This window comes from Typha latifolia, chromosome 1, assembly GCF_019914945.1.
Source record: "Typha latifolia isolate L0001 chromosome 1, TyphaL0001v2, whole genome shotgun sequence".
NCBI lineage: Eukaryota > Viridiplantae > Streptophyta > Magnoliopsida > Poales > Typhaceae > Typha > Typha latifolia.
The window spans coordinates 17,905,035-17,920,067 of record NC_133086.1 but is presented as its reverse complement, the minus strand read 5'-3'; the positions used below and the strand labels follow the sequence as shown (position 1 = coordinate 17,920,067).

The 15,033-nt window shown below is 37.9% G+C and overlaps 3 protein-coding genes across 3 annotated transcripts; 2 read left to right on the top strand and 1 right to left on the bottom strand.

The window, feature by feature from the left end:
* Positions 1 to 1,172: 1,172 nt before the first annotated feature.
* LOC140801834 (uncharacterized) lies at positions 1,173 to 1,934 on the top strand. Its single transcript, XM_073157157.1, has one exon. The coding sequence runs from the start codon at positions 1,211 to 1,213 to the stop codon at positions 1,799 to 1,801; it is 591 nt and encodes a 196-aa protein (XP_073013258.1). The 5' UTR covers positions 1,173 to 1,210; the 3' UTR covers positions 1,802 to 1,934.
* Positions 1,935 to 3,747: 1,813 nt separating this feature from the next.
* Positions 3,748 to 6,692, bottom strand: LOC140780390 (protein NUCLEAR FUSION DEFECTIVE 4). Its single transcript, XM_073125904.1, has 3 exons — positions 6,289 to 6,692; positions 4,618 to 5,516; positions 3,748 to 4,529 (listed from the first exon to the last, which is right to left on the bottom strand). The coding sequence occupies exons 1-3, from the start codon at positions 6,610 to 6,612 to the stop codon at positions 4,043 to 4,045; spliced, it is 1,710 nt and encodes a 569-aa protein (XP_072982005.1). The 5' UTR covers positions 6,613 to 6,692; the 3' UTR covers positions 3,748 to 4,042.
* A 6,587-nt stretch (positions 6,693 to 13,279) lies between these two features.
* On the top strand, positions 13,280 to 14,361 carry LOC140801827 (uncharacterized). Its single transcript, XM_073157145.1, has one exon. The coding sequence runs from the start codon at positions 13,413 to 13,415 to the stop codon at positions 14,058 to 14,060; it is 648 nt and encodes a 215-aa protein (XP_073013246.1). The 5' UTR covers positions 13,280 to 13,412; the 3' UTR covers positions 14,061 to 14,361.
* The last annotated feature ends 672 nt before the right edge of the window (positions 14,362 to 15,033 follow it).

The window sequence follows — 15,033 nt, the reverse complement described above, 5'->3', positions numbered from 1 at the left end:
GAAAAAAGAAAGAAAAAGAAAAAAAATTGGTTTGCATGCTCAGATTCAGAGTTTAGCTAGGCTCGGTTGATAGTTTCACGATGTGATAGCTTAAAAGAATTGTTTGATAACGCCACGGTTTGAAACAAACGGCACATAGCGAACGACAAACCCCATTGTTTATTTTTTGTCTTGATTAATCCTTTGCTCTCACTGGAGTGCTTCCTCTCAACGCAAGAAAAGTGGGGTTGGTGCATCTTCCATGAGTTTTTCAATTTGAGAAATAGAAAAAATTTAGAATTAAATCATAAATCATTGTTCAAAGGAGTCGAATTTTCAATCAATAAATAAAAAAACCAAGTGTCTCAATCATTAAGATACCAATCAAGAGACGGGTGTAGATGGTAGATTATTGTATGTTCGAGTCATAGAAAGTACATATATACGGCGTTCAAATTAAATCCTTTACCATAAAAAATTGATGAAAACTCTTTAAAGAGCCGTTTAGTATTTATAGTATTAAATGGGAAACTAATGTGTAAATAAATATATTTTTTTCATCATCTCTTCTTCTTTTCTCTAATAAAAGTTGAGAGGATATATTTAAAGTGGATGCCAAGATGCTGAATTTGAGATACACTCTGTTAGAATGCAAAAATTTATGGAGACATAGGGAAGGGAAAGAGCCCCTTCAACACACCAGAAGCTTTGTCAGTTCAGTTAGTTACTAGACTCTTATTAAAAACACCATCTTAACTCTTAAAAAAAATAAAGAGAGTCTTAAGACTCATTTTTTTAATTTTTTTTACTGAAATATACCACACTCAAATTTATTTACTAATTCACTATAGTCATAATAAAAATATTAATCAATTCAATATTTTTATCGCTAGATAATATTTTTATAAATTACTAAAAGACTAAATTAAAAAAAAAATTATATATATAAAACACTGAGCAGATCAGCGATTTAGAATCAGATAAAAACAATGAGAATAATTTATTCCGTTAAAAATGTTTTAGAACCGAACTAATTTGGTAAAAAAAAAACTACACAAAAAATATAATAAAAAAATCCTGCACCTAGTTGGTTAACCACCCACCGCACCCAATCCATGTGGACCACCACACACTTTACACTACTTTTTTTTTTTTTTTTTTTTTTTTAACTATCTTATAAGCTTTCAAAAATCTTCTCTTCGCTTCCAAAAAGAAAAAAAAGTTCCAAGCCATGGACTGGTACTCGTGGCTCTCCAAATCATCGCTCGACCCTGCACTAGTCTACGAATACTACCTTCTCTTCTCCCAGAACGAGCTCGAGGAAGAAGACATTCCCCACTTCAACCATGAGTTCCTCCAAAGCATGGGGATCTCCATAGCCAAGCATAGGCTAGAGATACTTAAGCTAGCCAAGAAGGAGAAGAACAAGTCACCACCACCAGCACCCATGGCTAGGCTCCTGGCCATGATCCACAGGACCAAGAATTGTCTAGCTAGGTATGTTTACACTTTGGTCCATAGAGACAGTTCCGCAATTGTGGTCGTCCCGAGGCGGTCCTACGACAGCGGCGGCGGCGGCGGGCGGCGGAAGGGGAGGAGCATCTTGAAGAGGAGTAATAGGAAGCCGGCAGTCGGGGTGCAGAGCAGGGCGATGATCACCGACGGACGCGGCGGTGCAGGGGTTGCTGCACAGAGGAGCTACGTCCTGCGAACAGCTGGCCTGATTGTCTGTCACCAAGAGAAGAAGGGCAAGGAGAAGGAGGAGGAGGAGGAGGAGGAGATAAGGTGGGACTCCATGTTTCAGGGCTTGAAGCCCACCTGAGCTCATGGTGGTGCTCTTGCTTTTGCTATTGTAATTTGCATGTAGTTGTGGTGGAAATGATATAATGTAATTATGGTAAGAACTGAGTAGTAGATCTTTTACTGTGATATTTAGTTTTTGATTAGATGACAAATTCCCAGGCCTTACCAGCGACTAGTTACCAGTTACCAGTTACCAGTTACCAGTTACCAGGATGGTGGTTGAACTTTCCCCTTCTTTTCTTTAATACTAAGAAGTACTTGGTGGTTGCATCCAACCATCTGCAGAGCAGGCTAACAGTTCAGTCTATGTTTGAAATTGGAGGAATTTATATGTAATTACATCAATGTCTAAAGCCCAGGCTTTTCTCTACATTGACAAAAGGGCACCACCTTGCCTTTTATCTTCATCAGTTAAGAGTTTAGATCATTTATACACAAGAGTATTAAGTACAAATTTCTCCTGGAATAATAGATGGGTCACGAAAATACCAATGCTTATTAGTGATCAAGGCAAGATATACATTATTAGTCTGATTCTTGGAGCGATTTTTTTCTTTCTTTCTTTCTTTCTTTCTTTAAATATGCCTGTCACATAAGTGAGGAAGAAAAATTGAAACCCTAGAAGTAAAGCAAGCAAAATGAAAGCAAGCCGAAGTATAAAGTGGAATGAGCTATGAAGTGCCCTCTCCATTGGTACTAACAACAGTTGTCAATAATAAAAGCAATTCAAGACTGTAAGGTGAGTCCTATATGTCCGGTATTGAATCCCATTGAGATATGGCACAGCAGTTGTTCCTGCATCAATACAAGGGTAAATATATTTGGGTAATCTGGAAATTTTATCTTCCACTAAAGCCTTTTACCTTTGTAATAGATATGAACACAATCGACCATCACCAATTATATCAACCAACTTTTGTTGGGATTCATATAAACAAATACAACGGAGTACTGTTATGTTCCTAATGAAACAGGGCTGATGACCTTTTCTTTAATATATATATATATAAACAAATACAATGAAAGGTACCATTCAGTACCTCTAACTTGCATAGTATATAACAGAGAAGCCAAATAGTCCTGCTAGTTGCTGAACCATCTATTAACATTTAAATTACTTGCTTAATTTTTACAAACGATGTGGAATAAGTGACTTGATAGCTTGTTTTTAACTGAACCTTTTGTGCTGCAGGGATTTCGAGAATCCTTTTAACCCAACCGATCCATATTAGTATCTTACCAAGCACTTGAATCGTGATCACCCAAATAATAACGGGTGCATGAAGACATTAAGACAATAACTAAAATAACAAAAGAAGTTTTGTACAAACTGATAAAGAAAAGAAATAATTGAAGTAGGCATAGTTGAATAAGCATTTAATGATCATATCACAGAGAGACAAACAAGTAAACAATTATTGTTAACACACCTGTTCTAGCAACTTTTAGCTAGACATCTACTTTAGTATTCCATGGAAAAAGACAGGTGCTTCACCTAAAAAGAAAGACTGACTTGTTTTTATTAATTTGCAATATCTGTCAATAAAAACAATCTTGAAAGAGCTGAACTATTTCATTTTCAGTGATTTATTTGCCGATAAGTAAGATCTCAATTACACTGGCCACATCAGCCTTCAATTTATCATCGACAATAATGATTACTAGGGAGTTCTGGAAGTGGTAGTCTCCAGTTTACTGTCAGACTTATAACCCTTTCAGTGAGGAGCAACTAATTGAAAGGCCTGCAACTATCTAATTATTCAAGATGATTTCTATGGGAATATTGAGATTCGAAACAATGTATCATTCTGCAAGTATCAATATGTCAAATACCTGATAATCGAAACTGGACAATAGATGCACCAATTAACCCCAGGATATTGCATCAGTGACTGACCATTCGGACAAAATAACAAATAGAATATTTCGACTAATAGCATCTCAAAAGATTGAAGCCAAACCTGATTAATAGAATGTTGTATGTACTTATTGTTGAAGTTAAAGGAAATCCTGCTACACTGCTACACCCTCAAACTTGTGATGTAATGCATAAATAAACATCACATCCCAACTCTTACTACAGCACTAGCTTTTCAATTACTGATCTATCTAAATTCACCAAAGATCCATTTACTGGTCGCAAAGAAGGCTATCAACCATCCAGCATTAGATGGAGGCACATGAAACAAGTTACACACATACATATAACAGAAAAGGGCTATACTTGGACACCTTATAGGGCATCTGGTATATTGGCCTGTCAATGTAGTGAACTTCGAGGCAGCCTGAATGATCCACCAGCATAAAGCATTTGGTATACCGGCCTTATTCTCATCGACAAAACGATGCTCAACAAAGATCCCAAGGTGCACACACCAGCTAGAACCAAGAAGGTAAGCCTAAAACAGTTGGGTCCCAAGCACGAAATGCTAGAACTGTCCAGAAAACCAGGGTGCTGTTTCTCTACCTCTATATCATACAAATAACCCGCAAGAAGACCAGAGAATAGAAGCGCCCCAAGTGGATTTCCTAACAACATGAAATTGTAGATCATTCCAAAGTGCTTCAATCCAAATAGCTCAGATGCCGTTGGCACCATGACAGAGAACTGGACTCCATAGCAGATTCCGAGCAATGCAGTTGAAGCATAAAGAGTACCGTTAAGACCTGAAGCAAAGAGAAGGTATGCTATGACCATAATAATTTGTGTGCATGTCATCCATATAGGCCGAGGGAGCATTCTTGACCTGCAAAAGTTCAACACTTGATAAGTTTGTCTGCACTTTGACTCTTGCTAGCATATTTGATCGGACAATAAAATTACAACAGAATTACCTGACGAAATATTCTGAAACTGAACCCCCACCAAGACGGCCAACAAAATTGCAAAAGCTGAAGAGACACAATAGGATAGTCGTGTCATCGGCACCAGCTGCAATCCCAATTTGCGCTAGATTATTAAGTATGGTAACACCTGATCCAACCCCAAGAAAATACACTACAAATAAAAGCCAAAAATCTGCTTTAATCAAAGCTTCCCGGAATTCAAAATCCTCCCCTCTCTTGGGCCTTCTCTTCTTTTTCACTGCTCCCTCCCCCTCAGCCAAAAGCATATCCACATCAGAATCATCAACCTCCAGTAAGCCTCCAAGATTTGTTGTTGAAGAAGAAGAAGCCAGCAAAGGTTCTGACTTAGTATCATCTGCTGCAGCGAAATGTTCTAATGAGCTGGATGGACCAACTGCGCTAGCTCTTTTTCGACTGCTTGGATAAATTGTCATCTTTAATGGTATCGCAAGAGGAGCAAGAAGGAAGAGTATCATTACAGCAAACAAAGTCCAAGTGACAGCATCGCTTAGTGATAGGACATCATCCAATATTGTACTAGTGAGGAGATAAAGCCCCAGAACTACACTGGACACTTGCGTGAACACAAAATGCCCATGTTCTGTTGAGTCATCTTCCAAAGCTGGAGTGCAACGCCTTACGAAATACATCATTGCAACACATATGACAGGAAGCCCCAGAGTAAGAAATAGCAAAAGTTTTGTTGACGAATTGTGAAGTACTCCGGTATATATTTCAGTGTATACGCAAGCGCTAAGCCCCACATATCCCTTGAGGATACCAGCAACAGTACCTCTGCTAAGAGGAAAGTTCCTCATGTTGGTCACTAGCACTCCTGTGCCCAACCATGCACTGCTGTTGGTAGCTATACATAATGCAATCCACAACTGCCACAGTATTAGAAAGATTAACATATTACGGTAGTTCAAAATTTAGAACCAAATGAGTTACATTAACTGTTCAAGGTACAAAACCAAATAGCTAATTTCATGTAGGGAGCGACATTTTAAAGGAGAATAGCTTGCTCAGGATAGATACCACAGGTTGTTTTAATCTGTAGGTAATAACCAGAGGAGTCCATCTACTTGTGGCTAAAAGCTGGATTGCTGTTGTTTTATATATCAAATATCAATGATCATCCAAAGATGTAAATATTAACATAACTCGGAAAAATTAATCCAATCTCATTGTCTCGAGTGTTCTTTGAGTTCTGTAATTCCCAAGGCATTAAATTGAAGAATTCTTTTAATGCTGTCGTGTGTGACCATTAGAAACAAAATCTTTTAAACTGGACATCTCTCATCTATGTTTCATAGTTAGAAAACAAAGGACATCACGAAATTAATTATTAGCTAGTACAAGAAGCTATAACAATTTCTTCTGTTCTTTCTTTTTTTTTCTTTCTTTTTTTCTTTTTTGAGACAAAGATACTCCATCCCTAAACAAGACTAAGATGCCAGAATGATCTAAATCGAAGTAACCTTTGAAGCAAAATATTGCTTCTAAAAAATCGTTTTTTTTTTTTTTTTTTTTCAACACCAAATCCACACAAAATCCAACAACCGAAAACCGTTCTTTCAGCTCAAATCCTAAGACTGGGTACTCGCCAAACCGTCGAAGAAACCGCACCGAACTCCCAAAGGGGATCAATTTACTCACCACCCAATACGGCAATCCGGTGACGGTCTGGCTAACGGCGAGCCAGACGACGCCGAATCCGACGAAGCAGGAGGCCCCACCGATCAGGAGCACGAGCCACGGCGGGAAGCGGTTGCAGAGGACCCCAGGGATCATCCCGAAATTCTCGCCGATGTCATTGGCAACTCCGAGCATGGTGAGCTGCCTCTGGTTGTAACCCAACACCGACTTCAACGAGTGCGAGTAGAGCGGGAAGTTGTACGCGCTCCCCGCCGCCACTTGCACCCACACTGCCGCCGCCAAACCCACCCATGGCGGCCGGCTTCCAGCCTTCACTGCGGCCATTTCTCCTCTCCCCTCCTCTCCTCTCCCCTCCCCCCCTCTCCTCCTCTATCCACTCTTACGCCTCTTTATTTATCAGAGACGAAAAGAGAACGACCGACGAGGCGTGCTCTATTGTCAGGATCCTACTAGGAATCTACGCCCCAGATTTGAGCAGCTTCCTTTAAAATCCGCGCGCCTCGAGATCTGAGAACCCCGAATTTAGTTTACAATCATACGAACCTCTAATTAATTCCCACAATGTGACATTTTGATTCATATTCCATCTTGTTACCATTTGAAGAATTTGATTCACTAAGTTTAATGTGGAGATCTGAGTGACAAAAGAGTTGCATGAGAATCTCATTCTTCTCATTTTTAGTCACTAAACGCTATGTAAGTTGGCAGGGAAATAGAATGTGTACTCTTAGATGCCATTGTGGTGGTGTTGTCATATTAGCAGTGGGAAAATAATATTTATAGAGCAAAAGTTGCTACGATGCTTATTAATTTTATCAAAATGACCAAAAAAACACTCTCATATAAATGAAATGGATCGCAGTAGTCTAAAAGACGAGTATGGGTATAATTGTCATTTTACTATGCTCTCTAAATATCAGTTTCCTTGATAGATATAATATTTTTGATGGTTGGTTGGTTGGTTGGTTAGCTGATCACATCTTTAATTTAATTCGTAATTAAACAATTAATTTAGCGTGCCAGATCTCGTAGGCTTTGAGTTCGCAGGAATTTGCCTACAATATTGGAACATAGATTAATTTATTTCTCGCTATTATTTTAGCATGTGGACTTAGAATTAAACAAACTGGGACTTATATTTTAAGTGACATAATAAATAGAGTTGAAACTCCATCATATTAAATTCACCAACTACACAACAGATTAAATTGTTTTAAGTTGTTATGATTCAGTTAGAGCCATCAAATGTTAAATATCCTAACTAGTAACTAAAGTCTCATGGAATTCTTTAATCTTTCTAAAGAGGAAAAAAAAGAAAAAAAAAGAGTAGAAACTTTATGATAAAGAGTTGGTGCTCGTAGTGGCATAAATGGGTCTGTGAAGGTGTAGACAAAGTGCCACTTTTCCAATGGAGGTGGTGATGGTGGTGGTGGGATGGCATGGCATGGCATGGCATGGCATGGCATGGCAGAGAGACAAACCCTAGTGGTAGTGAGACATGGCAGCAACTTTTGCCAAAGCTTTAAGGGAGAGAGAGGAGGGTTTCTTAATTTTGGCCACACTTCTTGTGGTGGGGTTTTAACTTTAAAGCTTGGTATTTGGATTGGTGGTGGAGTCAAAGATGTGGATGGCCTCCTAGATTCTTAAAACACATTCTTATTTTGTCCATTAGGACTCTAGATTGTTTAAAATTATATGTCGGATAAAAAAAAAATTGTAATAATTTTCTGAAAGTGAGTCATGATTACTAGTAGGTAGGAGAGTGAGTCACTAAAAATTTGCACAATTTTATTTCATTTATTTCTCATTAATTAAATACACCCTTAAGTGTGTGGTTTTGGTTTTATATGAGAGCTTGTTCATAAGAACTAAAGTTGCTTTACTAAGTAACCATGACTAATTATTATTTAACAAAGTTAGTAGTCATGAAAATTAATATTGTTACACTCTATATAAAAAGATGCAAACTGCAACCCTCTTTCCTACTAAAATTATGAAACTTAAGTAGGTTTAAGAAAACAGAGAAACTCACTTTATTACTTTAATTTTCTTTTGTCCAACTCACTAGTTCTCAGCAATCAAACATATTAAAATTAACAATAGAGCACCACTCACTTTATTACTTTATTTTTCAAGAGCCATGAGAGAGCCACTCACTAACTAACATTAATAAATGGGCTCTTTTTTTTTCCAAAATTTTTTTTCTCTCTTATTTTATATTTTTAATTGCTTTTTTAATTTTCAAATTTTAAAATCCAAAATAAACAGTCAAAGATTATATAATCTCTTGTGATGAGAGCAAGTACAGAGTGCTCATCAATAGCCTGCCATGTTCAGATCTCGTGCTTGAAGATACCAACTTTGAATCATATAATATTTAGTAATTACACTAAGATTTTAGCAACCATCTAGAAGAAGAAAATATTTTGTTTCATATTTCTCTCTTCTTTGCATTGGATGACATAACTTGTAAATGGGCTAACTTGGAAGTTGAAATCATTCAGCCCACTTTAATTCTTCTATATGGGCCTACTAAAGCCCAAGTTATAAAAAGATCTAATTCATCATGTTCAAAATTAGTTCAAAATTAATTCAAAATTGCCTAGAAATGATACTAAATACACAGTAGAAAATTTAACTGCCTACATTAAAAAAAAAAAAAAGAATTTTTTAGGGAGTCATCCATTTGGGTTAAGATTATTATAAATTGAATAAGGAAAGTATTCATTTTTTCTGTTAAAAAGAAAGAATATGTTTCAATGCACATTGTATTCTCAATCTCTGAAAAGAAAAGGAATAGAGACATCTAAACTATTAGCTATTTCTATCTCCACCCAACCCATCCGAATGGTACATATTAATCCTCTAAATTATAGAAAATTATTCACATCATAATTATTTTACTCTTAATTTTTATCTCATCTCCTTTTTATAAAATAAATATTTGTATTTCAACCCTAATATTTTCTTTTTGTACACATTGATCCTATAAACTATAAAAAATATTTTACCTTTGTGACAATTTTAAAGAAAAACGTTAATAACTATTTTATCCTCAATTTTTTATTAATTTTATTTTAAATAAATATTTATATCTTTAAATAGCCTAAAATTAATTATATGATACTCACATAATATTTATAAATAAAAATTAATGGATAATTAATAAAGAAATATTTTAAATATCATGAAGAAAAATAAATAAGAGAATCTATTAAAAAAAACAAATAAGAGAATTTAGATGAGAAATGTTCTAATCCATCAAGTCAACATCACATCGAATCACAAGTAATTTGGATGACAATCCCATCAGCTGCTGTTGTTTAGTACTTGATTTCTTTTCATCAAGACCAAGAAATTGACTAAGGGAGCAGAAGAAAAATGCTGTCTAACCTAATGATTAAATAAATAATTTCATTTCATCAAAAAATTAAATTATATTCTCATCCCACAACCACTTATCCCATGTATCTCATCTCACTCAATCAAAAAAATAAAAAAAAAGTCTTCCACTACTAGAATATTACCTAATCTTTTTCCTAATGCATCGTATTATTGTCGAGACTTTAATAATTTATTTATATTTAATTTTTATCGACTATAAAAAAATATACGCATCATAACAAAATATCTAACTCATGAAGACATTTTAAAGTAGCCTTGCAATTTTATATATATATATATATATTAAATTTTAATAATAGACAATCCTTTGGTGGAAGTTATAATTAGAGATGAAAGCAATCCACCTATTGATCGATCCGCTGTTACGGCCAACTCACCAAATCATCAAACGTTTCCAGGATCAGGACGCGTGGCATTTTATTAGATCGATATAGCAAACAGCTGCTTAGCAAATCGTAACCACCCGCAAAGAGGGATAAAGGAAAAGCGGATAGGATTATGGTAAGCGTTTCGACGCGAGTGGGACCCGGATAAGTTTGATCGCTATCCACATCGGGAGGGCCTTATCGGCGGTAATCGGTATCCCGTGACCTAAGAATAGGATTCCGGTGGGCCCAGTGCGGATAGTGGTCCTCCCTCACTCCTCTCTGATATCTCCGTCGTTATCCACGCTGGTCCCCGTATAAGTTAATGGCATATCCTGGACACCTGGAGCAGCAGTAAGCGGTGATATCACTTAGCTTTATTCCTTGGCTTTTGCCTACCTCGAGAGGCTATTTCGATAAGCCATATCCTAATTTTAAGAATGCTACTTGGTTCAATAAATATATATATATATATATATATAACTGTCAACATACAAGCCGATTCATTTCTATGTATAATTTTTGGTACGATTACAATCATCGAAATAAGCGCCAGTATCGAGCCCAATCCGAGTTAGGGCTTCTGGGTCTGGCTCTGGGTCTGGGTCTGGTCCATGAGAGCCGGACCCTATTTTTGCAAAACTATTATCCACTCCACTGGTCCTATTTAAGGACTATTTAATAGTTATTGATGTAATGAGATGGCACCATAATGATAGGTTTAATGCGGTAGGATTTTTACTTGGGCCCACCACACACAAAAAAGAAAGCAAGTCGGACCCACTCCGAACCCAATCGGAGACTTTATTAATGATTTTCTTAGTCCAACTTAAAATGTCTCTTTTGTCAAGGCATCTCACTCGAAGTTAATACTGTAGAAAAAAGAGGAGCTCTAAGATATTTACTCTGGCACTAAGATATTCTTTTGTAGCATATAAATATCAACCAACATGTCATTGCCAGACATCGTCATTCCAGTGGTAACTTGACTACAAACTTTATCCATCTTAGATGTTTGAGAATTTTTTTAAAATAAATTTTAATCATTTAATGCACATTGAATTATCTCCTATTCAAAACGGCTAGTGAAGAAGTAAGAAGTAAAAGAATCTTTGAAAAAAAAAGATGACAAATTTGAGGAGGAGAATTAATCCAAGTCTGGGGTCCACCTCTATAATTTTTTTCTCAGCTTCTAGAGGTCATGGAGTCTTCCAATCCTTTGCCTTTTTTTTTCTGATCCCATTTGCCAATTTGAAAGGGACTAGATATGTACTAATAGTGATACAAAGCCCAACATGAAGATAAAAGTACTCTAGAAAAGTTTTATTCAGTTCATGCTATAAAATGCTTATGATTTTAATGAGTTATGTACTTTTGTGTAGAATTTTCTTTTGTTTCAGAGTGTTTGTAAGCGTAGATGGTATCAATCAACTCAGCAAGGTCTTATTGGCATCTGAAATTAGAATCGCTGCAATGCTAATTTACTTTCATAATTGATAATTAAGATATCTAATCTGACAGACAAGCCTTCCAGCCCATTTACGTGTAGAAATTAAGTGAAGACACAAGAGGTGTCCCCAAATTTGAAGACAAAAGGTCTTTCCAAAATTTCCTTCACTTACCTACCTATATATATATATATATATATATATATATATATATATATATTGGATTAAGATTACCTACCTAATTATTTTAGTCACCTTCTTACACCTATATGAGTTATATATGCCTGCACATTAAGAACATACTACATCCCAAGTTATAGGAATTTCTTACAACCTATAATAACTCTTATCGCAATTTTAGTTTTTAAAATAATAAATGAAGTTTTTAATGCGTGTTTCTTATATAAATTATATGTATTTCAGCATAGATAGATATATATATATATATATAGTTAAGAAATGAAGGTAAGTTTCAAAAGCTCAATAAACCGGCATTTATCGAAGTTGTAGGAAAATCATGCCACTGTGGAAGTAGAGAATCAGTTGGCAACCTCTTTCTTCTTCATTGGTGTCACAAGAACAGTATGATCCCCTTAAAACTTCTCACCAACTAATCAACTGATTAAACCTCCCAACAAACACTAAATAATTGGTGTTTGTTTGGATTTAGCTTCCTAAACCCAAACTACTCCACCAAAAAGTATCTGGGGTTAAGTTATCCTGTGGGGTTGTTTCTTTACCATTCACCTATTAGGGTTTGGACTCTGGACATATATCATCTGAGTGAGAGGACAACATGACAGGCCACTTGTTTAATAAAGAATTAAACAAAAATTAATGCCTAATGGGACATTAGGTTGATAATCTATGGCATAATATTGTGTGCCTCCTATTATTAGCAGACAGCTAGGGTACTTAACTAGGCCAAAAGAAAAAGAAAAAAAAGGACAGCTAGGTGCTAGTTGTATATATATATATATATATATCATTTGGCCCACTACCTAGTAATGTATTATTCTCTGGGTTTTGGTAAGCTTGACTTTAGATTTAATCTGAAGTTATAACCAACATTTAGTAGGTAACTTGCTATTGATTTATTAGCCAATAACAAATAATATAATAGTTTCATTGGTGAAACCAAAATAGCATTTAATTATAAGCCATTTATTGTAAGCTAAAATTAAAAGTTATTTTTTTACTCGGCAAATTATATAGTTAAGAAACACAATCAATAGGAAAAAGATAAATACCTGTCGAGAAGCGCCAAAACTAATACAGTTGGTATCTTTTTGCTTACCTTTTCCTCCAAGAATGGATAAAGCTCGGGTTCCCGTCACCGTCTTCACGGCCTCCGCTTCCTCCGCGAAGCAGTAGAACCCAGATGATGTGCGACGCACATTTGAAATCCTTCTAGACACAGTGGCGGTAACCTCACAGACGGTTGCCGCCATCCAATTCAATTTCAAGGGTAGTTTCGTCACAAAAATGGCAGCTCGTAAATACCGACTCGAAGGGAGCTGGCTGTTGTTTGTAATAAGAGAAATGAGCTGAGGTCAGTTTGGTAATTGAGTGGTGTTACCTTTCCGTGGGCACAACGACCAAAACCACGGCTCTGTGGGGCCCCAGTCCGTTCCCTGCCCATCGTTTCGGATTCCTTATCTTTCTCCTGACCATAACTGTGGTTAAGTTAACCTAACCCAATCCCAACGGCCAGTCGAGCTTATGTAACCCACCCCGAGATACAAGGTTATTTACGAGCCCTGCCATTCTTCCTCCAATGCTAAATTGTTATAAATGCAACCCCAGACTCAAGCTAGGTTTGCCAAAATAGCGATCTAAAACACATCCCTTCTCTTTCCTCTCCTCTCTCTACTCTCTTCTCACTCTCTCTCTTAAGTTGGATTCCATGGCGACCACTTCGAGGCGATCAAGCGGCCCAGTAATGCCGATGTCAAACGCCTTCCAGCGATCGATCTCGCCGTCTGGCCGCTTCTACTCCAGCGCCGGCACGGGCGCCGGTGGATCCGCCTTTGCTTCCTCCTCCTCGAGCTTCTCCTCCGGCTCTACCTCCTTCTTCCACCGCTCCTCCTCCCCCACCCGCGTCAACCTCGTTGGCTCCGCCACTCCCAACTCCTCCGTTCGCTTCTCCCTCTCCCACCACCACCGCACTACCTCTCCTGGCCGCTCCATCGCCGTCTCCGACTCCGTCCCCTCCCGCCGCCCCATAGCTGGAGCCGCCAACGGAGGAGGTCGTCGTCGGACCTGCATGTGCTCTCCCACGACGCATCCCGGATCATTTCGGTGTAGCCTCCACAAGGGGTTCCAGAGCCCGCAACACCACCCGCACAGTTCGTACGCCCGGTCGAATCGTCTCAACGCGAGGAGATCGGCGATGACGAACTCGCTCGTCCGGATCGGGACGGTCGAGGGCGATCTCGTCAAGCGCGCCCTCGCCGCCTTGATCCGTCCCTCCTCGCATCAGCAAAGGCGGCGCGCCGACTTCCAGCCACGCCCGAGCCGGCTCTCGGTCATGTCCAAGGCGAACGATCTATGATCTCACGTAGATCTCGAGGCAGGTTCGTAGAAAAAGAAAGTAAGAAAAAAAAAAGAAAAAAAAAACAGATTCTTATATATCTTAAAATCTTTTCTTCTCTCTCGGTCACGACTTCACCGGCGGCGTCGGTTGCGCAACTCGGCGGGCTCCTAAATAAGGAGGGAATTTTTTTCATTTTTCCCTTATTTTTTTTTGTATCAGCTAGGGAAGCTTGGCTGCTTTGGGCGGAAACAGAGCCGTCCATTTGTATATAACTCTGTGTGACAGCCGTTGATGGCTATTGAAGAGATTTTGCTACTCACCCTGAACGGAACTGGAACTCAAACTTAAGACAACAAAATTAATCCACTAATTTGTGAATTAATTACTAATTAACTTGGATTGGATGTGATCTGTAATCCATTTGATCTCATGCCTTGCAAGGTTTAACCATCGAGAAATGCTCTCTCCCGTGCCGTGTCGTCCGTCGTCGTTGCGTTAACGCCGTTTGCGTTGTCGCCGTGTGGTGCGTGTACTCTCTCCGTTTGAGGTAACCCTTTCCGTTTGATCTATTCGTTTACTTCTTTTTTGCATTATTATGTTTTTTAAATTTTTCTATCACATTATTTGTTAACTTTTCTTTTTAAAAGTCGTTGCTAGTTGCGTTCGCAGGAGTGGCGGTGGCGTGGATTGTAAGAGAACGAATCCCGCTATAGTGGACTTGCTTTGCCAACTTCCAGATGGAGGACTAAAATAAACGGACAATTCAATTAAAATAACTAAAAAAAAATATCAGTAACGAATTAAATAGGGCAGATTGGATTCGCTTGGGAAAAAAGCAACAGGATGAGGCATAATGGACTTGGGGCCATGCTGCCATGGAATTTGGACTGGGACCCACCCACCCATTGGGATGCTTAAGGACACCAGCGGTAATTAATCATAAAATGATTAAAAAAAAAATGGAGATCAATCGTGTGGAAAAAGGATCTAT